Source organism: Schistosoma mansoni, chromosome 3 (assembly GCF_000237925.1).
Source record: "Schistosoma mansoni strain Puerto Rico chromosome 3, complete genome".
NCBI classification, from domain to species: Eukaryota; Metazoa; Platyhelminthes; class Trematoda; order Strigeidida; family Schistosomatidae; genus Schistosoma; species Schistosoma mansoni.
Window position 1 is genome coordinate 5,954,511 of NC_031497.1, and position 27,249 is coordinate 5,981,759.

The 27,249-nt window shown below is 35.7% G+C and overlaps 2 protein-coding genes across 3 annotated transcripts; one reads left to right on the forward strand and one right to left on the reverse strand.

The window, feature by feature from the left end:
• Nucleotides 1–1,157: 1,157 nt before the first annotated feature.
• On the forward strand, nucleotides 1,158–4,458 carry Smp_103210.1 (putative selenoprotein T; the record flags this gene model as incomplete). 2 transcript variants are annotated; one of them, XM_018799016.1, is given in 5 exon segments in its annotated part: nucleotides 1,158–1,315; nucleotides 1,350–1,356; nucleotides 1,360–1,587; nucleotides 2,333–2,420; nucleotides 4,012–4,142. In XM_018799016.1, coding segments are annotated over 5 exon segments (612 nt in total).
• Nucleotides 4,459–5,940: 1,482 nt separating this feature from the next.
• Smp_179710 (putative serine hydroxymethyltransferase) lies at nucleotides 5,941–26,834 on the reverse strand. Its single transcript, XM_018799017.1, has 9 exons — nucleotides 26,748–26,834; nucleotides 23,239–23,430; nucleotides 21,626–21,863; nucleotides 19,707–19,916; nucleotides 16,577–16,736; nucleotides 12,911–13,095; nucleotides 12,625–12,770; nucleotides 11,608–11,761; nucleotides 5,941–6,099 (listed from the first exon to the last, which is right to left on the reverse strand). The coding sequence occupies exons 2-9, from the start codon at nucleotides 23,415–23,417 to the stop codon at nucleotides 5,995–5,997; spliced, it is 1,377 nt and encodes a 458-aa protein (XP_018650849.1). The 5' UTR covers nucleotides 23,418–23,430; nucleotides 26,748–26,834; the 3' UTR covers nucleotides 5,941–5,994.
• Between the last annotated feature and the right edge of the window lie 415 nt (nucleotides 26,835–27,249).

Below are 27,249 nucleotides of genomic sequence, written 5' to 3' on the forward strand. Positions count from 1 at the left end.
TATAGCAGTAAAGACAAATATACTAATACTGAATCAGACCATAAATCTGCAGGTTAACCACTGAGACCCCTCTTGACTGATTGTTTTATGGCCAATCTGGAAAATAAGGTACATTAGCCATTAATTTAGAAATTTCATTTAGATAAGAGATACATGGATGATACTTTCAGTATTTGTGAAAGATATTAACGTGATTACTCAATTCAATTCACACTGGCAGTAGAGGAGGGAGAGGAATCTCATTCCCTTGACGTTCGGTTGAAAAGAACGCCAGGTGGTTCTTATTTCAACTGAACAACAGTTTATTGGAAATTGTACTGAAGGTTGAATTTGCCCCACATTTTGGTTTTGGCGGCTTTGGAGGTGCCGAAATACAGTCAACTTCCAGCAAGGTTGTTGGTGTAGATTTAACTTGAAATCATTGCTGACCGCATCTCTTTCCATCAATATCATATTCTGGTGGTGAGGTTAGTAGTTCAAGGTGGTATAGAATGTATGTTGTAATTTACGTCTGTCTCTATCCATCGGGGTAGCAGCTGCTACCACTAGTCACAATTTTGTCCTCTAGACAGTGATTGTAGCGTCTCTTCAGTCACAGATATATATATATATGGTAAGCTGTAATAATGTTTTAGGGAGTTAGCACTCAGACATAGTGTTCTTACTGTTAAGGGACGAAGTTCGTCAATCAGATCTTGGGCATGAGAATTTGCACCGTGTTAATTACTGGTTACAAGAAGTACTTCTTGCAGTAGACTTTCAAAATGCAAGCCAAAAAAGACAGCCCAAGTTTGTGCTCTAGATATAACGGAATATTTTAATTATTATGAAAATTACAGCAGGACACCATTAACACCTATTGTAGGCCATGTCTTATAGAGTCTCAACTTATCAGGATTAAGAGAAAGGTCTTTCGATTAAATTAATGGATGGAATTACTTGGGATATTTATCAAATACCTCGCAGTTACTTAGCCATTCTAACCTTTTTTACCGACGATATGTTGAATTAATAAGATTAAGGATATTTTTTCGTACAATTCGCTATTATATACGAGAGATCTTCAAATATGACTTACACAAAAAACTAAGTATAAATAGTCTTGGCTAAAGCTTAATTTTTTTCAAATCTATGCTTACTGACACTATATATTAGTTATGGCCAACATAGGAATGTGGGCTGTGGTTGTTTTCGGTTGCGCCATCTTAACTTGGTTTGATTTTTGGGGATTAAAAGGCAGCAGCAATTCAGAGAAAACCATACCAATTCTAAAAAAGCCAATAAATCCACTTCCTACACTTCAGTTCATGTTTTGGTAAGTCTGATAATTTTGATCTTAATCCTCTTAGCGTTTCCTGAGGGTATCGGCGGGTGTTCGAGGAGATGTCACGGATCGTCTTACAAAAGTATCCATCTTTTGTTATAGAAGGCGACACGTATCCTCCACCCGCCTGGCGAGCCCACTTGGCAAAATCCTTACAATTCCTGAAATATTCTATTATTCTTATGACTGTGTTTGGTTTCGACCTCTTTGGATATCTTGGTTACCCTACTCCTAACTTTGTCTCATATGCCATGCAAAATAAAGTGAGTTAAATATAGTTTAAGCCCATGTTTTTTGTATGTGGCATATTTGGCTGATTTAACTCTCTTACAGCCTTAAAGTTTTATGAGGGTAACAACTATTGCGCTCTTTGTGCTTTGCAAATAAATTGAACTCTAAATAAATCACTGAAACCCATTGTACTTATATTTTAGGATCCATTGGTGTTTTTTTAATGACACGAGATTACGTTCAGTATGTGACTTCTGTTATAACTCCGAATGTATTCTACACTACGAGCTGCGTATGTCTTGTTTGTACCGTAGTTTGAAAAGTTACTCTTATTCATGTGTTTGTAATGCATTCAACTTGTATCGCTAGTGATATACACTTCTTAATAATTAACAGCATAATAAGAGCTCTAGTTTATCATGCTTTTACAGAAAACTCAATCATTAAATTCCATTTATCTTTTTAACTTGTGTACTTACTAGTGCCATCGGTCAAGTCAATAACTTTGTATATATAGTTCCAAAAGTGAAATCGATAGATATGATTTTGAATAACTGTCTACACTCAACATCTGTCCATGATTATATTTTAGTTTCATGTATTGTCAATCTAATTTTCAATCGTCTAATGTACCAGCGAATTGTTTGTATTTATTAAGTTGTGAAAACCTTCATATGAAATAAAAATACTTGTTAATATGATTTATGTACTAAAATATATCTGTTATTGTTTGGTTTCGTAAAAAATTCAAATCAACATCAATTTATTTGTCTTCAGGTTTCTTTCTGTTTGATGACCTTTCTACTTGGAAATGTTATTGAAGGACAGTTGCTATCTACGGGCGCTTTCGAAATATACTTAGATGGTGAGTATCAGACTACTTTTGCAAGTCAATTGCACATGTTCGACACCACCTACTGGCTTTAAAAAAAATAAATTTATTTTGGAAACTAGGTCTTGCGTAACAATATTTACTATGTCGAAATGAAAAAATTACATTCGGGAAAAATTAGTAATTTATGAGTAATATGTATTTCATTGGATTCAATAGTAAAGGAGTAACTTGAATGCAAACAAAGTCCTCAAAAAGAGTAATTTCTGAGAATGTACAGAAGAGATTATGAGACAGAACCAATACGTTATTTACCGATATCCTTTCTTGTTTTAGAAAGTTTTTCTAAACTCTGACACATGAGTAGTTTTTATTGCTTTACTTGTGAAGCAGTAGGGATATAAGTATTTGACCTAATAACTACACACAAGTACATACATTCGGATACAATCTACAAATATTACCTGACGGCTGAACCAAAAGTTAGTGGTTTAAGTTCCAAGTTTAATAAACGATCTTATTAGTTCTTTCACCTTACTCTTGATTTACTTCACCATTTGCGTGTTTAAGCTTCAGTCACTGAAGTGTCGCGTAACTTCAATGATCATTGTTTTCATGTTTGTTTCTCCATTTTTCGACGTACTTTTCACTTTCAAAGGATATCTTTACTGTATCCTTCTATTTTTTATTAGTACCACTAGTACTTCTGTTCTAAACAATCATTCTTATTTCCTAGGGTTAGTTTCGTAATTTAGTTGTTATTGTCGACCTACGATATATTCGTTCTTATTTACTTGGAGAGAATTTCTAATATTTTATAATAATGACATATCATCTAGATGTTCACTATAACGTCAGTGAATATAACTAATCAAAATGTTACCTTGTAATGCGACCTAATCTCATGAATCGCCAACTAGAACGTTTTGTATTCTAAACCAGGATTATAAAGCGTCTGTAACTTGATTAAAAGAATCCTACCTTCTATCCAAATCCAATCATAAACTTGAGTATCAACTTCTGGTAATTATCTTCATATATTTGTATATTCACTTAGTGTTATATATCCTTTATTAACTTCTCTCGTAACATTAACACTTCAAAAATTATACGGAGAATTTAACTGATGATATTTTCCTTGTTTGGTTGACTGTTTTTTGGTTACCATTTCCTGGAAACGATCATTTTGCAATGTGACAAAGGCTATACTATGAAGCGAACGATCTAGAAACATTAAGTCAGTGAAGAAGTTAGATAAAACTAAAGTTTATTCGTATTCGTTTCTATACCGCCGTATAGCTACTCAAAATATTTAAAACAAGTTGTTTAAAAAGATTCACTGGCGTTTTGGAAATAATAACTCTGAAATTCTCGTATCACAAATTAAATACTTGAATTCTAGTTAATTTCACTTTTTTTTCGACATGAATCGTTGTTATTCATTTAAAAAACCTTCAACATGTTGAGACATTGTCATACTAATTCTTAGCATTGAGAAGTGTCAATTATTCACAATGAGTCACTTTTTACATGTATTTAGAGGGGCTAAAAGCATTCTATCTAGACACGTAATCAAATCCCTTTCCTCCTACTGAAATTCCGATTATTTTGATTTGATTTTCAGATATCCCAGTCTGGTCGAAATTGTACACAAATCGTATCCCTCAACCAGAGGAACTTCTTCACATAATTGACAATCACGTAAAACTCCGAGATTCAACAAAGACAATACAATCCGTCGGTCCACCTCTGTAGTATTTAATGCATACAACTGGCTTTAGTTTTTTTTACCAATAAAAGCGCAAGGTCGTATCATATTTGAGCTTTTTCTGGCTTTATGACAGTTCCCACATCAATCTCTGTTTAGAGAATGTGGTTAACTTGATGCTTACCTGTTCTAGTTCAAATATGTCGACTAGTCTTTTTACCCCTATTGTATGTGATGTATTTTCTTAAAATTGACTGTCTCCAGTTAAACTTGCTCCTTTGTATATTGTTGAAAATTTTCATTTGTGTAAAGTGATATTCATTTACTTATATGAAAATAAATGTCTTGTAATCTTCCCGACGTAGATTTTTGTATACATTGATATTCCAACACAAAATGTTGTTATAAAGCTGAAAATTGTCCCAATGGTATACTAGAAGTTCAGTGGTTTTCTTTCATGAACAAAACTCTCGATTTATTACTGAATATGACATTCGCAAAACTGTTAACTCGTAGCTTATCAAAAGTGAAAATACGGTCAGTAACCGGATGAAGATTAGGCGAGTACGGTGCAGAAAAATATGTATTTGTTTACTAGAGTGAGCATATCTCTGTGTAACGTACACCGATCGATCACTGTAATTCGCAAAAACCAAGATCAGTGAGTTGAATATAAGCAATACCCAGGATAATAGTTGTTTGACGGAATTAAGTCTTATTCTTACAGATAGTAGAACTAAAAGTGCCCCCAAATGCCCTGGTACGGCCGAGAGTGGGGAGAGTCTGCTCTCCTCGAAATGCTCTCATATGGCCAGCGAATATATAGCCTCTGCCAGGGAAGTCCTACTCACTGCCTTCTCGTGGCACTTCTGTTGTTTACGAAATTGAGAGGACGAAAAGCGAATGTCCGGCGCTTTAACCGGGTTGGTGGACAAGGCGAGTCCACCTAGGGGAGTTGGAAAACCCTGACTCCAAACCAATGGTGCACATGGGCTCTAGTATCCTGAGGGAATAAATGGCATACGAATCAATCGTTGATCACCGGCTACCATGGGAATGCATTTCCTCACGATGCTCCACTGCCTTGTGGATCAGATCTTTCGGTCAAAGGCTCCGGGTGTGGTCCCCTAAGAAAACCACCTGCTTCAGTCTGGGCACCTGGGTAGTATCACAGCCCTCACACAAATCGAATGGGATTTGTATGGCACATATGTATCTGGTGTTCCTTGTACCAATATTTATGTGTTTAAATAAATAATAATAAATAAAAGAACTAAAAGTGAACTGACCAGTTGGAAAATCACTACCTTTGGTGTGAAACTTAGTTGATTTCCGAAGTATTTACCGAACCTGACCAATATATGACTTTGGTAGTTGGAAGGCAATAATTTATACTGATTAAGCAATTATCCAATAACACTAAATGCATGTTAATCACACACAAGAAAACTTCGTCAGATTTTCAGTTGTTAGTCCATCAAAATAAAAACTGAAAATGTACTCAGCTGTACATAAGGATAGTTCTGGGCTTTTCTACATGCGGACTAGCAGATAATGACTAAACGGTTTACAATGGTACAAACTGATTTACCGGTACCTCAGAATAAGTGCCGCTCAATATTCTTATCATGTCAGCCTAATTATAAGTTTGTCCAAATACTCGAATAACAGATTTGTAGCTACAGCACACGTGCTGCATTAAAACCAAGCAAAACCCTGAAAATATCAGATAAAACTAAGTGTGTGGAAGATTGGAGAAAACCTTATGGATGCGTTCAGCTAATATAATAAAAAAAGTGTCGGACGATTGTTCCACCAAAATTAGGATGAGAGAACAACTTTTGTACATCATAAAATTTAGTCATAAAAAATACCAAAACTTAATACATTTTAAAATCTTTAAAAATCTAGTCCGGGTAGAGGGTATTTAGAAGCAAACTCCTCAATTTCAAGCTTCAATTTTTCAATCATTGAACGTACTTCAACATTTGTTTCAACAACAACCTAGTTAAAAAAAGAAATGAGACTAGTTACTGCATATACACATACATGAGTGACGTTATAAACTTGATAATTTGACGATCAGATTAAGTAACTAACAGTGCAGATAATGGATTTTATCTTTATTCACGCTGCGACAGGTCGCAACCAAAAAAGGGTAACTTATTCAACGAGGTGCTGCCCTGTACTACGTGCGCATCACAGAACTTTGTGACCTTAGATGGAGATTTCATGGAATCTAAGCATAGTGGAGAATCAAAATAGTTTGCTTGATCATTCGTAATCCATAATTTATGCCAGTCCACACGCAGACAGTTTATTTTATACTGATGTATTAACCAAATATTGTTTAAGTAATATGGGTTAGCATCCACTCCAGTGTGGATCTTTTTATGGTCAATCATATGACATAGTTTGATAGTTGACCTATTCAATAAAATTCCCCCTCTTACTCACTGATTGTAAAAAAACTACATAAAAATATTTACAGCTAAGTGACAGCGCATTTTTATGATGTCACATGAACAATGAATTTTTATAAACCAAATTCTAAAGAAATATCTGAATAAACCAAATTTTTTGGTAATAAGCACGGTGCAAACACTTTTTTTCAAAAACAATAAATATCTAGGCGAACAGTTGTTTTCAGCAGGCTTATTCAGTCAGTCAGCTACAACGTAGGACCAAGCACATTTATGCATCGGTCCAACTTGCCATATCTCGTTAGCACAACAAGATGAACACCGGATTCATAGAAATAGTTTATTTAGTGGTGGTAGTATATAAAGGATAGGTTGTATATAAGGATACAGTATAGGAAGGAAGAAAGTTATGAAGCAATTTTAATCTCAAGGTTTAAGGGAAGATAAAGAGTGTATACACCTACGCCATTGTGATCGATTCTGAGCCATGTCACACAGAGTCTCCAAACATTGGTTACGATAGTCACGCGACCCCGACCAAGTAGCCTGCATCTACCAACATGGCTAGGACCAGAAGTTAGTGACTTCAAGCTCTGATGCCACGTTTTGGTTTGGCGGCCCTAACTCTCTTCCAACCATCCGCTACACTGGTCAGCATAGCGCGTCGTGGTAATCGGTGTTCAGGCATACGCAACACGTGGCCCAACCATCTCAGTCGATGAAGATTTATCACCTCATCAACTGATTTACCATCATTCCCTAATACCATGTGTATAACCACACTATTACTTACCCGGTGATCCCAGCAGATGCGAGCAATATTTTTCTAAGGCATCTGTGGTCAAATACTAGTGACTTACGAGTATCTTCTACTTTTAATGGCCGTGTTTCACAGCCGTAAAGTAAAAGAGAGCGAGCTGCTGCGAAGTATACTCGTCCCTTAATTGACAGACGGATATCTCGTCTTCTCCATAGGTGACGTAATTTGGCAAATGCCAAACGAGATTTCGTCAGACACCAACCCATTAGGGCCGATAGCAGCCTTATTAACCGACTCCTTGTTATAAATACATAACTATTGTATTATAATGATCAAAATAATGTATACATATATAAGTGAATTAGACAATGCTGCATGTTAAAATAGTTTACTTTGTATTAGCGTCAGAAATTCTATTTCTAGAGCCATTCGTTCTCATTAGGTCGGTAGTGACCACTACATTAAAACAGACGAGCCATTTCCGATTTTATATTAAGCCCCAAACAATTTACTTATTCGAGCAAGATTTCAACTCTTTTATGTAAATGAAGCCGACGGTAACAACTTAATACAACTTATTGATTAAAGAGGTATATTCAACCTCTTTATCGGAAGCACGAATGGGTCACTCTATGCATAAGCCACTCAACAATTTACAACAAATTTCCCTACCTCTTTTGTGAAAGACCTTGAAAATTAACAAATTACGCACTTAAACTATTACTGGTACAAAAGTTAACAATATTTTAACAAAAAAGTCTTATTCTGGTCAAAATAATAAAAAATCATAAATATACAACTATCGAGCCTGACGATGAAGTTATTGTGAAAAATTGTTCGCTAAAATATCCCTTGTTTTTTGAATAATCAATTAGTATCTTTGAAAAATTTATTTTAAAAAGAACATAACCAGCTAAAAATGGCAATGCCTTTGAATGAGATAAACTTGACATGGAAGTTCCAAAGCATAACTGAGAACTGGTACGTGCGCAGAGTCCACTTAGGTGAGTTGGAAAACCCTGATTTCAAACCAATACCAAGAGTGTACATGAGCTCCGGGAACAAATCGCGTATGAACCTATTGCTGGACATCGGCTACCATACGACTGCACCTCCTAACGTTGCGTTATTGTTTCGTGGATTGGACCTCTAAATCAAAGACTCATAGAACGGCCCCTAAGAAAACCACCTGATTCTGTTTGGGCACCTGGGCAGTATCTTAGCCTACACATAAATCACATGAAGACTACTATTGGAAAAGATTATTCGCATTATGACGAATTACATTCACAACTATTTGGTCACATTCGTTTTTCTTTTATATTATGTCACTTATCTAGTCCCTTTATTCTCATTTTGTGTATTCTTTTATTTCTTAACTCATACAACAGCTCGCCTATGCTGGGAATTCTATTCTATCTAAACCATCTCAAATCACTGACTGTACGAAAGTTGAACGGTACCATCGTATATGAATTCTACACTAGCCTTTCTTAAACTACATGTGTCATTCAAACTGGTCTCCTTCAACAATCACACACTAATGCAGATTGGACAGCAAGAGTTGGCTCTATGTGTCCACAAATTCCCTGGTACAGCCGAGAGTGGGGAGAGTCCGCTCTCCCTCTCCAAATGCTCCAAAACAGCCACGTGTGTACATCCCCTGCCAGGGAAGTCCTACTCACTGCCTTCTCATGGCACTATTGTTGTTTACGAAATTGAGAAGACGAAAAGCGAATGTCCGGCGCTTTTACCTGGCCGCTGGACACAGTGAGTCCACCTAGGGGAGTTAGAAAACTATGATTTCAAACCAATGGTGCACATGAGCTCCAGTACTCTGAAGGAACGAATGGCGTATGAACCAACTGTTGGTCACTGGCTACCATGAGACTGTATCTCCCTACGATGCTCCACTGCCTTGTGGATCAGACGTTCAGGTTAAAGGCTCGGGGTGTGCCCCCCCTGAGAAAACCCTCTGCTTCAGTCTGGGCACCTGGGCAGTATCCCAGCCCTCACACAAATCGAATGAGATTTGTGAGGCGCATATTTATCTGGTGCTTCCTTGTACCAATATTTATGTGTTTAAATAAATAAATGGCTCTCTAAGTTTTAACATCAATGTTTGTTGTTTATCCGATACCCGTAATCAAGAGTCTAATGAAGCATTACACATACACTCTCCATCTGTCAATATGAGAAGCTTGTTTCACGTACGTTTATTCGGGGACCAAGTGGGGTTTCCGTCCACTCTTTCTGGTGGTGGCGTCCCACTAAGCATTAGAGCTGAGGCAGCATTGATCAACTGGATCCCCTTTAACAATCAATTATGCACTTTTATCAAAGTGAGAAATCGGTGTGAAAAAGGATAAATTTTCGTTAACCTAAGGAGGTGAAGTCCGCAAAGAACTTTAACTCTCGAAGAGCTATAAATCAACAGGACACAATGACTTGTCTCAGATCCATTCTAAAGATAATGGAGAACCTCTAGTTAGGGAATTGATGTTCTGACATCCTGGAATTAGGTGATAGTCTCTCCCATCTTTGGAAAGGGTTTACTTCAACTATGCAACAACTATCTGGGGTTACTTCCAACTGCGTACAAACTGTTGACTTCTGTTACACATCCCAAATAGCTCAAGACCGATGTAAGACTGACTCACGAAGAGCACGTTGGTTTTAATAATGATTGATGTATTGATTAAAATCTTCGTCCTTCCCCAAATGTCAGTTTATGTATAGTGAAAGATGGAGGCCTATTACAATCTAGGACATCTTTGGTTCAATCTAGCTATAAAAGCTCGGATTTACATTGCGTCGGTAAGAACATTTTGAGTTCATGCTTTGAAATCTGGCTTTTCTGAGATGATGTTAAGCGACTCTCTGTGTCTGATCATAGTTATCCCCGAAGGATTGCTGACATTCACTGACAACGCCATGTTAGTGGTGCGAAAGTACGGCAATGTGTGTTCGAGTACAGTGACAATAATTCAATGGGTTTCACTATCTTGAAATTCCAATTTCGGTAGCTTAGACATGTGCTACGAATGTCGTCCCAGAGAAGACCAGATCAAGCCTCATTTCCCGATGCTGAAACGAGTTGGAAAAAGCAGAAAGGTCAGTGTATGACAAGGTGGCGTGGTATGAAGCACAGCTGCACAGAACTGGCGTCTGTCGGACGTTCATGACTCTCTCATCGAAGTCCTGTAGATAGTAAAACACAGTAACTTGAGACGTTACCAGACATGGTTTATAATAAAAGTTAAAGGTGGTCCTGTTGTAATGTTCTTTTAATTTCTCCATATAATTGATAAACACTTCTTTAACTGAAAAGATCCATTCTGGTTGAGTTTTTCTTAGCTGATGCAGGCAAGATAGCCATCTGCTAACCAAAGGACGAGTTTACAGCACAGCAGTTCTACTTTATGAATGTGAAACATGGCCATTAAGAATAGAGGATATTCACAGGTTACTAGTATCCGATCATAAGTGTGTTCGAATCATTGCTCGTGTATTTTGGGACCACCAAGTATACAATACCTGAGTTAGGAGTAGGATACTAGGTAAAGATCGTAAGTTGATTGATGGGGTAGTCAATCTTCATTAACTGAGGTGTTTGGAACATGTGTTATGTATGTCCAATTACCGTCTACCTCGACGGGCAATGTTTTATGGTGTAGGAGTAGGCTGGGAGAAAGTTAGAGACGACCTAACTAAAACATGACATCAGTTCATGAAGTCACTGACAATTGAACACAACCATGTCAATAGATGCAGACTACCTGGTTAGGGTTCATGCGATTATCGTAACCAATGGTTAGAGACTTTGAATGACGTAGCTTAAAATCGCTTGTAATGGTGCAAATGTATCCGTTCTTTGTCTTCCCCCGAATTCTGAGATTCCGAATTTTTCATAACTATTTTCGTGTTTTGTTTTCACTAATCTATATTTTCATCTCGAATTGTATTTTCGATGGGTAATCTTTCCCATTGCCACTGATACTACCTCTACTATTCTGGGATTCTGCCTGACAATTTCGTCTCTGTTAGCTAATGGAGTATGGGAACCTTAACCGATGTACATACGTACCAGGTTCTACGTTGTGACTGACTTTCGTAAATGAACTATTTCTCCCATTACTTATAACTGTCCATTCATTTTGATTCATTTACGGTATTTTTCCATTTATCATACTCACTTTCCCTTCTCTATCTCTTCACAATCTCATCTCTTATTATGTGGCCCATATATATTTTGGTGCCTTTTTGTATCAATATTTTTTTGTCGAAAGAATTAATAATAATAATAATAATACACTGGAAAAATCGTACTTCATAATCCTTTAATAGTTTGCTGCTAGCTAGTTCATTAGCTTTAACAGCTATTTGAATTGCAACATGTATGAATTCTGAAACTTTCACGAAATCTTCTTCATGAAAATTTCGTGATGTTAATGCGGCACTTCCAAAGCGTAAGCCACCAGGTCTAAATTAAGTAGGAGAAAAAATGGAATTACAAAACATCACTCTATCATACATCTAGTAAGCAAATATCATTAATAATATTAAGGAACTGTTTTGGTTCCCGAATATTTAGTTTGATTTAAGTATTCCCAATGTGAATCTGAAGAGATCTTCAAGTTTTACTGTTATAGACACTATTCACTATTCTATACAAGATATATAAATGAAATTAATCGACTCACATATACTACATTCATTTAACTGAAATGGATAATGTAATAATCATAGTGTAGTTGATTTTAGTACTTGTAGTAATAATGTTACAACAACTACTGAATTTTTTCCACACATTAAGATTTCATATAACTTTTAGTATGCCACATCTAACAGATTACAACTGCATATGATGAAAGTTAATAAGTCCCATCTATGAATAAATGTAATTACAAACTGTCCAGACAAATATCCGTCACATTTTTTATATTAATGCGAAAATGCTATTCAGTTTAATCGGTTGAAGTAAATCAACTATGGTATGGTAACTAATGATCATGTATACTGTTTCCAGTAAATTTCAAGTTGAAAAGTATTATTTCATTTTCTTAATGGGCACATGGAAACAGATAATAGGTAACATTCGATATAACATGTTTGGTGAGTGCAGATTATTGCACTCAGCTTCGAACGAGTGTGCTGGTCAATGATACCACCTGGTTACTGGAATTTAAACTAGTGGTGCAAGGTTCGAACATGAGATCTACCAATTGGGAGTTGAATGTTTTTAACTACCAAACAATTCCTTTACCTCAAACAGATGTACAGCGATAAATACAATATTTCAAAAAGGAACAGTAGTTTTCATTTTATAAGACGCTGAATATTTACCTTAAAGCACTAACATCACCAGGACAAGTGTTCTTGTTCGCAGCGATACGAACTAATTCTAGAACTTTCTCAGCTCGGGCACCATCTATTTTCAATGGGCGAAGATCCAGCAAGCATAAGTGTGTATCACTACCTCCAGTCACAAGCTATAAAGAAATTTACAACAAAGAAGTAAACATATTGAAATAGTAAAAAAACACGTCTAATTTACCAAATTTCATCGGGGGTATTTTATACACTTTCAACCAATGAAGACGACCATCAAAATTTTATATTTATTATTTACCTCATAACCGTAAGCTTTTAATGATTTGCAAAGTTGTTTCATATTTTTGAGCACTTGCTCTTGGTAAACCTTGTATTCAGGTGACGCAGCTTCTTTTAAACAAACAGCTATAGCTGCAATAGTGTTATTGTGAGGACCACCCTGTAAACCTGGAAAGACTGCTTCATTAATACGACGTTCAAAGTCTGTTGGAGCAGGATCGGTGTGACATCCATTCTACATGGGTAAAGAAGTGACAAAACAAGTTTGAAGATTTTACGACAAAATAAAATTAGGGAAAATCCTAAAAAACATAGATAACTACAAACTGAATTAAAGACCTTTAAAATGATTTATTATTAGTTTTCAGTACATAAAATGGTGTCGAGAATAATTTAACAAAAGTTAAGGAAAAGATTAATCTATCAGCAAACAGATCATGAATTCGACTGTCCCAGATAAATTACTTTTTCGAAAGACTACGTATTTAAGAAGACAGAAAATTCAACATATTGAAGTACCGAATCAATGAATAAATGAACAGAAAGATGTATCCACCAAAAACGTTTTTTAGTCAAGGAAGATTGTCTCACTATTATGTGATAGAAAATTACGGCAGAATGATAATTTGCTTTTATTCTAAGCCATACATGATAGTGTTTCAAGCCACTGAGTTGATCATCTCCAAAACATTGACCGGTGTGGATGGATAGATGCCAGGTCAATATACGATATGGGTCACTGGAACAACATTCATAAAACACGACCGAGCCACTGAGACCGATCCTTTAAGATAGTGTAAGTAAACCAATTGAATCATCGTCATTGTGCCAGAAAATAAGTTGACATTACTAATATGGTGCTGCAATTCTTCAAAGACAATGATGATAAAATACATTCGGACAACATTCTTAAATCGGAGGTCAGATTTCTGAAGTATGGGGCAAAATTACTCTTATCAACGCACTAAAAAGCCGACCTTTTATGGCTAGGTCAGCACTACGATGGGTCAATATTGACATAGGACAGCTTTGGTTTTCACTATACATAGATTAATCTAATTCGTCACTCCAACACTAGTACTCAAAAACTACCCAGATACAAGAACTTCTCGATGGCTCACAACAAAACGTGAGAGTGGGCACATGCTACTGTCAGCCTTACAAAAGTATTTTGCATTCAGATGGTGGAAAGTTTTTCCTTAGGCAACATATCTACACTATCACTTACTTTCTTTATAGCTCTTTCCAGAATATCATCGATGGCAAAGTTGGAGAAGAATGGTGAAACTCGACAACCCCCACTTAACTCCACTGTTAGACTGTGAAAAGAGAGACGAATGGATGTAAGCTCAGTGTTTAAGGTTTTTACGTATAGAAATTTCAAGATGTCAATAAATTCGTGAACCACACCGTTTTTTAACAAACAATCCAGGAAGTCAGTTTGTCCTAAGAATCGAAGGTGGTCCCAATATTAAGGAGTGCAATGATTGTTGCACTTTAGTAGATGTAACAGTGTTCTAGCATTTGGTAAATTGAGGATATGGTCCACGATCTGAACGAAAATCAGTCTGCTACTCACGAGTCAGTTCTTCGAGGGTTTTGCCAAATCTGCGGAGTATAACAGATTCCAATAACTCAGGAGCAATCGAAATAAAAATTATATCCCAATAATTGTTGCGTCATTTACAAAATCCTTTTTTAAATATAAGAACGACGATCACTTTATTCCACGATGATGGAGCACACTCCAGTCCCCAAATTCTTCAAAACAAACCGGTCAGTTTCCGGAGTAAAACTTATCCCTATTTTTCAAAGGAAACCTTAAGGACCACTGAATAATTAGGCCAATCAGTATTCATAGGCAAAAGAGGACAGAACAATCTGATCAACGTCGCTGGAGCAAAAGATCAGTTGGGCTATTTTCCGAAGTGCTCATCCTAGAGTTTAAGACGCTTTTGGAGGTTGCTGATTAGCATGTCATCGACTTTATAAATTGTTTCACTGATATCAATGACTTGAATAAGTTGGAACAGCTTCCAAGAGTTACCATATGCTAATACTGCTTTAAAGTGATTTGCACGCTTTGACCACCATGTTGCTCAGTCTTTTTGTAAACTTTAAGAAATTTTCTGACGTGAGGATCTATGCATATCGAATCTGTGACTCGCCAGAGTGGATAGGACTGTATGTATCGGGAGTTAGAGATAGCCAGAAACAAGTTATGTTCTGCAGAAGAGGGTAATCGTTTGATCTATGACTATCAAATGAGTATTGGTCATCCAAAAGTCTTTCCTCTGTACATAGCTGCCCGATATAATCGTTCAACCCCCAGTTATTACGACACCATCTGTCGAATGAGCTGTTTTGAGGTCAATTAACTGAAGGTAGAACTCATCTTTAATTCCATTCAGTCTGGAATCCGTCGGTACGTCGGCGGAAATTATGAAAAGATAAAACTCCCACTCTAGTTTCTTCCCACTTTATGATCGAAAAGCACATAAATGATTGTAAACAAAGATCGAATCGATCATTGATGCCCTGCCGACACCGATGTTAGAAAAATATGATGTTGATGCCACAGGGTCTCTGAATAAGCTTAAGTAAAATAAACTTTATTGACGTGATAGACGGATAACAAACTGTAACACTTCACAAGTCTTGATTACAGACCTAAGAAATACAACACACGAGCTTTCATAAAAGCTATACCAGATTTTATAATTAATGGCAATATTCACAAAATCGATCATTCGGGGACTTAAGGCTGCGAAGGCAGGACAGAAATCTCAACAGAGATAAGTTTAGAGATAAAAGTGAAGATGGCAATAAAGGACTAACGGCACACAACGGAAGCTATTCTCGGGATATTATCTCGTTTAGTTAGAAGTCTATAAATACCAACATTTAGTTTTGTGTCTACTTGCTTCTAGGAATCGTAAGCTTTCCTTTAATATATAATTCACTATCATGTTCCTTTCTGTTCCGAAATTACCTTAATTTAAACTCGACCCTTGTAGTCCATTTTTTCTAATCTAATGTCCTAGTTTGGATATAACTGTATTTCCCCCCTTCTTTGTCGTAGTATTGTTAGACATATCATGTGCCTTTTTAAGTTAGTTCGAATGAAGAGTATATCAAACAACAGTTCCGGCTAAAACGTTTTTTTCTCCGCTTGTCAGTCTACCAAACCACAGATTGGTGGTAGGATAGTTTTCTTCTTTCTGCCCTTAAAGTCATTCAGTCATAATCGAACTCATGCTTTGCAAGTCTTAAGGTTGTACCAAGTGACCTATCACCTTAAAGCCGTAAACCAGATCGAGATAATTTGTTCTCTACATATTAAGCATAGACTGGTGAGCAGACAGATTAAAGACGTAACAAAATGCATATACAAAACGAAAGCAAAAATGAATAGAAGGATGAAGTATGTAACAAGGTAACTGTGAACGTTTAGAAGGATAGAGAGTGGATGATTACCATACTTGTGTAATATTGAGTCACCCAGTTTGCAACAATTTGATCGACAGACTGGTCTGAGCTAATAAAAAAAGCTATCCATAACTCAATCATAAATTTTACAAAAGTACTCGAAAGGCCTAATCATGTACAATGTAAATGTTTTTTACGTAGTCCTCAAATAGCATTATTAGGATAATAACTTACGTAAAATTGAACTTTAAAACACTCACTTCAACACCATTTTCTTTTGATCTGGCTATTTTTCTATAAAATATCATTGCACCTCGCGGTCCACGAATTGTTTTATGAGTAGTGGTCATCACTACATCAGCATACTTGAAAGGAGAAGGGTGAAGTCCTGCAGCAACCAGACCACCAATATGAGACTGAAAATGAAAGGAGCGATGATGGTAGGATAGATTATTCTACAAACAAACGATATCAGTGTCAAATCTTGTATTTAATTTGTAACATTAACAGTTAATCATCACACTGAGAGTGAATAATGGTGGCGAATCGAGCAAAATGAATACCGAAATAAACATATACACTTTATACGAATATTCGTCAATATCAGAACGAATGGCTTGACAAAAATTGGGCGCCAAGTATAAAGAAGCTACTATAAGTGAAAAATTATATTTGAACATAATAAACAAACATGATATGAGAATATATTTTTGGGCTAATGACACCATAAGATCAGAATTAGTGAAAGTTAAGGATACGTTTCCAAAGGAAAACCAACAGAATGTTGTCTATAAGATGAACTGTCATGATTGGAATACAGCTTATATTGGAGAAACTTAAAGACAATTAAATATGAGGTTGAAGGAACACAAATGTTTGAAAAATGTTATCGAATCCTCGGTTAATGTGAAGAAACTTGAGAATAGATCGTCGATAGAGTTACATGCGTTAGAAACAGGACACAAGATCGATTTTGAAGGGACCGAATAATTCCGAAAGGTTTTGGTACGCATAAAGAAAAATAGACAGCAGAAGCGCTGTATGTATGGGCTGATAAGGACAGTGTGAACAGACAGAATGGTATTTAACTGGCTACAACTTGGCAAATGTTCATTAACAAATAATTGTACCCTTTCTCTATCCAACCTGTGTATTTCACATGCATCGTTATTCTGACAGAAATTAATCTGAGATATTTTAGCATTATAATTATGTATCTGGTAGTTCTCATTTTACGTGCACATCGACGTTTCAGAAACAATTTCAACCTTCAACTTGTACTTTTATTTTTATTTTTGCTTCATATAAAAACAAATTAACACCTAATGTCAACTATTAACAACTCAATTCTTACACATACATAATTCATTTATTTTCACATTGTGGACTGACTCATGTTGTCCTACTTACTAAAATCAATATCTAAATATGATTAGATAAGCATAGTTAAGAATTGATTTGATTGTTAAACGATATATATTCTTTGATAATTTTGATTTTGAATGTTACCCTGAGTAAGCCCAGACAAGTTTGCTAGACGAAAAGTTGGAATCATTTAAATTTCAATTGCTGAGATTAATTCAAGCATATTTTTTCACATATAAACATGTACACTACATGAAATGGGGAGCATAGTGAAATTCAACTTTCATATGGAACTAATAAAGATGAAAAGCTGAGAGTACATACACGCCCAACTACTACGCTATAATCTATATTTATTATATGATTGTAAAATTAATTTGACATATACATACTTTTAAACTTTAAAATTTGAACACATGACCCCATGCTGTCGTATAAATATGCAGAGTTCACTAAAACTCAGACGACTTAAACTATATGCTACGCTATGGTGGCTGTCGCTGTCAGATGTCACTTATGAGTGAATTACGTAGATAAGCAATGTTGTGAGGTCAAGCCTCAAAACATAATGTACACAGTACTGCAATTAGTGGATATCTGGCTAGTTTAACAAGGATTTATTGGTGAAACGGTAAAGAAAATGAAGATGAGAAATTTTTAAGCTCCAAAAATATAAATATTTTGAAGAAGTATTTAACTCAATCATATCATTTAATCTATTTCGCATGAACAATAACTAATATAGGGAATTTTATCGTCAAGGGAATAATATGTTATGTTATATCAATAGTATTTAACCAAGGTTTACTAAATTTAATTTAGCTCGTTAATAAAACGCTTATTTTTGAACTACATTTCTTGTGCAAACGTTAGTGGTAGAAGTAATTATGAGAATCGGCAATTTAATTAAATTTGTCAGTCAATGCAACTAAATCTATTAGTGTTGTAAAATGTATACATGCATTTAGTCACTGATTAATTTATGCCAAGGAACTCCCTAATTTAATGTATTTAAATTTCACTACCAATCGGACATGCCAATGACAAACAACTCAGTTATTCAGATATGCTTTCGATCAACGGTTGAATCTGTTACGAATTTATTGCTGGTGCATAATAAAATCTTTATCTGTAGTCTTGCCTTCTTTCTTGCGTTGAGCTGTACCAGTGCTTGTTCTGTTATAACGAGTAGCAAGTAATCAGATGTTTCTGCAGGATGCAACAAGTAACCATACCAGTATTTTGTCAAGTTACAACGGTCAGTACTGTCTGACTAAACAAACTGAAGTAAAGGGAGTATACTTTGAACTTGATTAAATCATTAAGTTATCGCTCAACATAAAAACCAATGGTTCTTATTTTTGTCATCCAGATTTCAATATTTCTTGTATTTTGTTCTTACCAAACCGTTAGGTGAACAATAGTGTAAAATAATCGTTTTCTCTAGATGCACTATTTTGAAGTGGGTTAGACCACATTACGATAAATTCACTAATAATATCTATGTAGAAAATATAAGTTATGTAGTTTATTGCATAGAATTTAATGAATAAATATGCCAAAATATTCTTTAATTCTCAAAAATATACCACGATACTTTGATAGAAAACACGGTAAAAGATAGTTGAATTTTGTGATTGTTATCATTACTACTACCAGCTTCCAGCTGAAGAGGAAATTAGGAAAAGACGTTGGAAGCGGATCGTATATACATTAAGGAAATCACCAAACTGCATCACGAGGCAATCCCTAATTTGGAATCCGGAAGGAAAGCGGAAAAGTGGAAGGCCAAATAACAAATTACGCCGGGAAATAGAAGCAGATATGAAAAGGATATATATATATATATATATATATATATATATATATATATATATCATTGATATTTATTTATATCAACGATCACCTGTACGACACAATAAATGCTTCCGTTCCAACTTCCTTTTCAGGTCCCTCAAGAACAAACACACAAATATTTATAAACCTTCAACAGACATTTGAAAATCAATCTTAATATTTACCATATCAGCAAGTAACACAGCTGAGACTGAATCTGCAATTTGTCGAAATCTCGGATAATCTAAATGACGAGCATATGCTGAAGTTCCTGCAACAATCAATTTAGGACGAAAAGATCTTGCTACAATCTCCAATCGTTCATAATCTATCCATCCAGTCTTGGGGTCAACTTTGTAAGGAACAGACTCGAAGAACAACGATGTGGCAGAAACCTGGTAATAACAAATATTTGCAAAAAATAAAGTGGTTCTGTAAAAGCAACTGAATATGACAGCTGATTATAAGGTAAATGAGATAGTGCTGTTGATACTAAGGAATTTATACCATGATACGAAATGCTAAGCATTAGAAAACTGAAGAGTTTGGGTACCCATGCAGTAACATAGCCCTTACACAGTTGTGTGGCGCATATTTATCTGGTGCCTCCTTGTACCAATACTTATGTGTTCAAATAAATAAATAAATAACATCTCCAACTATTGGTTGAAGTAAACACATGGATCAGAATTAGGTAGCCTCCACCTAGCTACATTGCTCAGCGTAATAGCCCATAACTCTTTGAATCGATGGGACTCTATTTTCTCCCCTAACACCATCCCTTTCAAATACTTGAACAAAATATAGTGGAGGATGTGATTAATATTCGTTCTTATTAGATCGTTATTACTAAACACATTTTAAGTGCAAGAGCTTGGTTTTGATACTAAGTGATTTTGTAGCAAAAACGATAGTCTTATCGTTTTGTTAATGGCTTATTGTGCATTTTGGCACTCAAGACGATAGCCTGAATAGAATCTATTTCTATTTCTCAACTTGCTACTTCACTTTGTATCACGAGGTCACGGCATATTCAAACGTGATAAACTACATATTTATTGTGACTTTCAGGAAAATTTGAGAATTAGGAATTTTGTCATTATTGAATCATACAAGGGAGGAAAATGAACATGACAATGCTGAGCTAAATGGAAACACTGAGACTTGAGTCGGGAAAAATCTAGATAAGAGTGGACGAACATCAGGGAGATAGGAGAATACAGTTTAGACATCAAGTACCACTTGTGCATGAAAATAAACCTCACTTTTTTAAAGTCAGTTGTTTATGAGTTTAAAAAGCTGCTACAAAACTTCAAACAGTTTTTACTTTATCAGTGGATCTACCCCAGCAGAAGTTTAAGTGATACTTAGCATCGATGATCTTCAAAAAGTCCTGTGTATATCACAGGACACTATGATGTACTTCATATTTACTGCTAAACGAATTCGGTATGACATATGTAGATATCGTAATGTTGTCTGAAGATTTGCTACCATGATAACAGTAAAATTTGTTGAAAAAATCTTGAAGTCTTATTATCAATCGTTGAAGCAGGATATTTAGTTATTGATTCGATTTGAAAATTATTAGTGAGTAAATGTCATAGAGAAGTTACAGAATAAAATAAAAAGGAAATATAGTTTATTTTGAGCTGCAATAGTTATTTGATTGATTTGAGCCTTACAAAAACCAAGACATTTAAATGTTCAGGAATGTTTAATCATAGGAATTTGAATAACACACTATATACCCACGAAATTATCGCACACAGTTCAATTACTCTGCAAAATATATATCCTCACAATTTTAATTTGTGTTCAGAAGTACATTTTGTTGGGTATACATTTTATGAAAATCTGTTGCATCCTTTAAACTAGATCTGTATAATCTCACTGTATTATAAACCAAAACACTGAAAATAAGTTTAAAAGAATGAGATATCTGTATTTCCAAATACTCCACATTACCCATTTCATTGAATTAAATTGCATGATTAGATTGTCGTAAAGACTTCTGTGACTCCCTTCTTAAGAGCAATATTAGTATGCACTAATGATAAAAGAAGCAGTAAAAATAACTCTAGAGACAACGAAATACACCAACCTTCCGACCAGATGCAGCTTGATATCCATGAGTAAGATGTCCACCATCTGGTAAGTCTAATCCCATAATACGACCATGAAGACCGACCAACCCCGTATATATGGCGAAATTAGCCGGTGATCCACTATAAGGTTGAACATTAACACCCCATTCAGATTCATCAAGACCGAATAGGGCGAGAGCACGCTTCTTGCATAAAGTTTCCATTTTGTCTACAACTTCGGTACCACCGTAATATCTTAAATATCACAAGGGAACAAATTCGAAAATTCGTAACAAGTTAACTTGATCAAGTAAAGTACAAAAAACATCACATATGCACTAGTAATAACTCTAAATATGGTTATGATTTTTACGTACAATAAAGTGGATTTGTTTAGCCAAACCTAATGTAGATTTAATGCACTTTAATTAGCTGTGTTGGTGTAAAATACCTCTTGGTACAAGTAATATACCCCAACCATCTAAGTCGACAAGAACTTAAAACTACAAGTGAGTTGCCTTATTTGGTGGCTTACCCTTACTGGAAACAATTATTTTACTTATGACATAAAAAGTTCTCAATACACTAGGGGGACAATAAACAATAAGGTGATGGTTTAGCGGATAATCTGTTACGTTACGTCCCCAAACCCAGCCCCATAAACTTCAGTTTATACACCTGGTTGATTTCATCAGCTGTAAAACAAAATTGTGATTTACACTAAAACATTGACACATACTTGATAAATGATTTAAACCATCAACTAAGGCAGCAAGAATTGTGTAATAACATCATATAAACTGTAGTTCCACTAAATGTAAAGAGCGCTTCAAAGAGCTATGTCTCACAAGCGTGGAGTATCATATAAAGGTATTGAGTGATCTTTGCTAATCAGTACATAGATAGATATTTCTCGATCAACAAAAACCTAGTATTTTTAGAAATGCTAATTCGGCTCTTCATGTGCTTGCAGAAATTTAACGGTTACAATCTGCAAGGCTGAAACCCATTACTTACGTGGATAACGTGAAAACCCGCCCTACTTCATACTGGCAGACCATATCGACAATAACCATTCCCATAATATGACTAGTAATTCGTTTATAGGAAAGGATCAAATTTCTCTTCCGATAACCACAGAGGCAATTTGACTAGTACAACGTGTAAAATATTGGCATCCTACAGGGAAAATTTGGGAAAATCATGCTGAGTCTACTAAACACTCACCCTTTGCCGGGTTCTAGAACAGAGGTATACTTACCGACAACCAAAAATAAACCCATTTGTTACCTTCGAGGCAATATTCGATTCTGATGATCGGAAAGTTTTGTGGTAGTATTAATGTGGCAAGTTTTATGTTACCCATCACTGACGTATTGTTTGCAATTTGATAAGTGCAAAATATCTTGGAAAACTCTAGACTTTACATAAATATTTAGTTAACCGTTGAGCTTATTACTATTATTACCTGGAAGTACAACGTGTAAGTAACTGACTTTTGAAGGTACGGATAAGCGAATAATATCAACAAAAACACTAACAGAATAAAGTGAATTATATCAGAAATATTTTCGATAATATCGACTAGATTATAATATCTTATTATACAATTGTGTAGAGTCATAATTACCTAGCACCAACTTGACCTTCAGAATATTTGTTGTGAAACGAAGACGATAAGGCTTGCAGGACAGCTTGGCTTGTGAAATTCTCTGAAGCTATTAACTCCAATCCAAGTTTCTGACGCTCTTTTTCCTCCCTGCATAATGCCATAATTTCAGGGTCACTTTCAGCAAGACTGATACTCATTTTTGATATTAACCTGAATGTGAGTAGGAAACAGAGACAACTGATTAATTATTGCTGAAAACATGAAAAGCTCGAAGAAATTTGAGTCAGCCAAAGTAAAGAAGCACTGTTGTAAATACAAATTATTCCACAAGCATTAATAATTTCAAATTAGTTGAGTACTTGGTGGATTGTTCATAATCAAATATTAGTAAAGTAATATCCTGATGAATCTTAAATTTAATTTTAGACTTTTCGAGACAATATAATCTGCTCCTTTGAAGAATAGGTAACCAAATCAAATTAATTTCAGATGGTACGGATGGAAAGAAAAACCAAAACTGAGAGTACTGAGAACAAGTTGACGATAGTGAGATATATTTATGTATACCTGAGTGAGTGTGAAAAAAGTGATATTGTGACGTGGAGTACAATAGATTTGTGTGCTAACGGGATAAGATCTAAACAGGTTGTATGACAGGGAAAATGGTACAAGTTGAATGTCAAGTCAGGCCTTCCTATCGGTTAAGCTTAGTAGCAATATACGGAAGGCTCTAGTCGTTCGACTTTCTGTGGTTTGAAGAATCTTGAATTATTTTGATGCTTTTTGTACTGACTTGATAATTGTTGGATATAGCATGTACTGCTATCGCTGGTCCACTCCGCACATCTTGACCACTAGGTTGTGTCGATTTTGATGCCTCCCATATATTGCAGTCTTCTCATATAAAAAACATTCAAAATGCACGGCAAAAACTAATCATCCCGCATAACTCGACAGTTTACAAATAAGGGAAGCAGAAGCAGTACATGTACATCTCAGTAATTATCGGACCGATTTTTGTAATATCTATTTGAAAATGACTTTTACTTGATTGTATGACTAAAGGAAACCAGGTTTATAAAAGTAGTTTTGCAATAAAAGAACTTATCTGAACGAGTTATTGATATGAAACTCGGTTGTAGTACGGTAAAGGCTCTTTTGGAAGAATGTAAAAGTGCACACGCCTGTATAATCTCTTTTTTACAACAGATACTTAAATTCCACCTTTTTTCCAAGCCAACCAGGAATTAGGCAAAGAAAAGGAATACGAAAAATCGCTTATTTATTTTGTCATTCACTATATGACTCAATAACATGAACGCAGACTAGTCCCTTAACGTGAAGAACTACCAGGAGTACACAGCAAAGGTTAGGTTATCGGGTTTAAACTGCTGGCTGGTAACTCTTAGGGATACTTCTCCCTATCCACTTGGGTGTGAGCTGACAACCGGAACTGACTTTGTTACCCGGTTTGGGACTCTCACGTTAGTTAAACGCAGTCTTTCAATTTCATTAGGGAAAATATATGACTAAAATATTAATCTTCATCATCGGTTAGTTTTTAATCTTATGCAAATGCCGACCGTCTGGCTGAGACGCAAGATTATCTTCAATTTATGAAACAGGGTTTTGGAGTCCATGGGTCACTCAGTCAGCTACACATAGGACCAGGCACATATATGCATCCGTTCAAGTTGCCACACCTCATTATAGCATAACAAGACGAACATCAAATTCATAGTAGTTACTTCAATGGTAGTAATATATAAAAGAAAGATTGTGTATAAGGATATAATATAGGAAGAAAGAATTAGTTGGTAGAAAGATATAAAGTAATTTTAATCTCACGGTTTAAGGAAAGACAGAGAGTGCATACACCTACGCCGTTGTGATCGATTCTGAGCCATGTCACACAGAGTCTCCAACCATTGGTTACGATAGTCACGCGGAACCCAACCAAGTAGGCTGCATCTGCCAACATGGCTAGGATCAGAAGTTAGTGACCTCAAGGACTGATGCCACGTTTTGGTTTCACCGCCCCTAACTTTCTTCCAACCATCCCCAACACTAGTCAGCATTTGTCCATGGGTTATATCCTCTATATTCTGAGTGGTTGTTCTTCACAACATCATGGTCTCCAAGTGGAGAATGGATACCATAATGACGATCTCTTTGGTTTGGAAAACTAAAAGCATGGTGATAGAGAGGTGTAACCCATGGGAAACCCAGCATGAAATGTCGAAGGACCTTTGGGGCTCCTTTGATATAGTATTTAAACGGTATCTGGAGGCGTACTGAGGTTTTCGAAATGGATATTTAAAATTGCTGTGCTATTTACAGCAGAATGTTAACGAAAAAAGACTGGAGAAATGTTTCTTGGTATTTGTTTAATATATTAAAAGTACCGGAAAAAGGTAGGTGTCCAGAGTTTCGAAAAAATTACGTTTATCAAATTAAGTAAGGGTAGACGCATACTGCACACAAATAAAAGGCCTCCAGCTGAGCGGGAAAAATTTTAGTAACACCCTTTGTTTGAAGATAGTTTTCTACTGGTAGGTTCGGTATCTGCAACCAATATAAGATTACAAAGAAGCATAATAAGACAATAAGAATGTATACAAATACGAATCCTCATTTTAAAACCACTACCTGTACGACAGCAGAGAGTAAGCATTCAATGGAAAGGTTAAACCCAGAATGCCACTAAGACGGAAGATGACACTTTGCAAGACAGTTCCTTGATGTATTGACATTATTTTTATCAGGATAATAAGGACTAACGTAGAACTACAGAAAAATACAATATTTATATCAGATATATAATAGAACGGCATTGAACTGGCCAGTGTTTCTGGACAGATTAGCATGAGACCGACAACAGATTGAGTCGATCGACTCCTATCAAACTCAAGGTTGAAGAATTCCAGAATATCCCGAATCCACATAATCTGGTCTCATGTCTAATTTCATAGAGCACGTCTTAGGGATAGGAAGATGTAAAAACTCTGGGGTCGTTCGAAAATGACTGCTAATCTTGTTATGCACTTTATTGAAACTGAAGCATTTGACAGACAGTTGTTATTTCCATCGTGTCATATGGGTGTGATATTCGACTTTTGTCAAACCAGTGTAAAATTTGTGAAGGCCCCCATGAACCCGAGTTCATTGTGGCTTGCATTCAGTGTTTATAGGGAAAAAACTGAAAATCACATAATGTCAATCTCGATACACAACAATCTCTGTATATATCATAAATGACCCTTGGTTAAAGGTAATAATTTCCAGATGGTTTATAAGAAACAAATAACAAATGACAAAGAACTGTAATGGTTTACACCTAGGTGAGTAGATGTAAACTGTTACAGTTTTATGACAATATTGTCATAGGGCTTCGAAAAACCACAAAATGTCTCAAAAATCTGGAGTTTGTGTTTTAAAGTACAGGTGGAGCGTGCGCAGCAATGTGAAACCTGAGTAAAATAGTACGAGGAGAGGTGAGTCGGCACTTGGAAGATTGTTACACTTACAATTTTTAATGAAATAGGATGACAACAGCCAGATAAGACACGACCACCGAACTGACAATGTGAACTAAATAGCGCGCATCCACACTTAACACTTGGTTAGCGGGACATGTGCTTAACGTTCAACATCCGAGTAATTTGCAGAAGTACATTTCCATCATGAGCGCTCATATTCGATTATATTTATGTTTAAGGATTTCAGTTCAATCTCACTGAGACATTCAGATTTGTTATTTTCGGACTTGTAGTATGGTACATATTAAAAAACAGGTCAAAAATTCCTTTGTTATGGGGGTTCTAAACAATTCCAAACATCTCTAGACAGAATGGAAGACGTTTTCACTAAATGATTTTCCGTATCTAGCAGCAGTAGGTCACAAATGCCTTCAGGTAGGAGCCTACGCATATCTGAAGATAAAAGAGAAAAATATTAAATTTTAGAGAAATACTGTCCTGAGTCCCAAAGAATATGTCAAGTTTTCTATAAAAGGACTCCAGGAAAGTC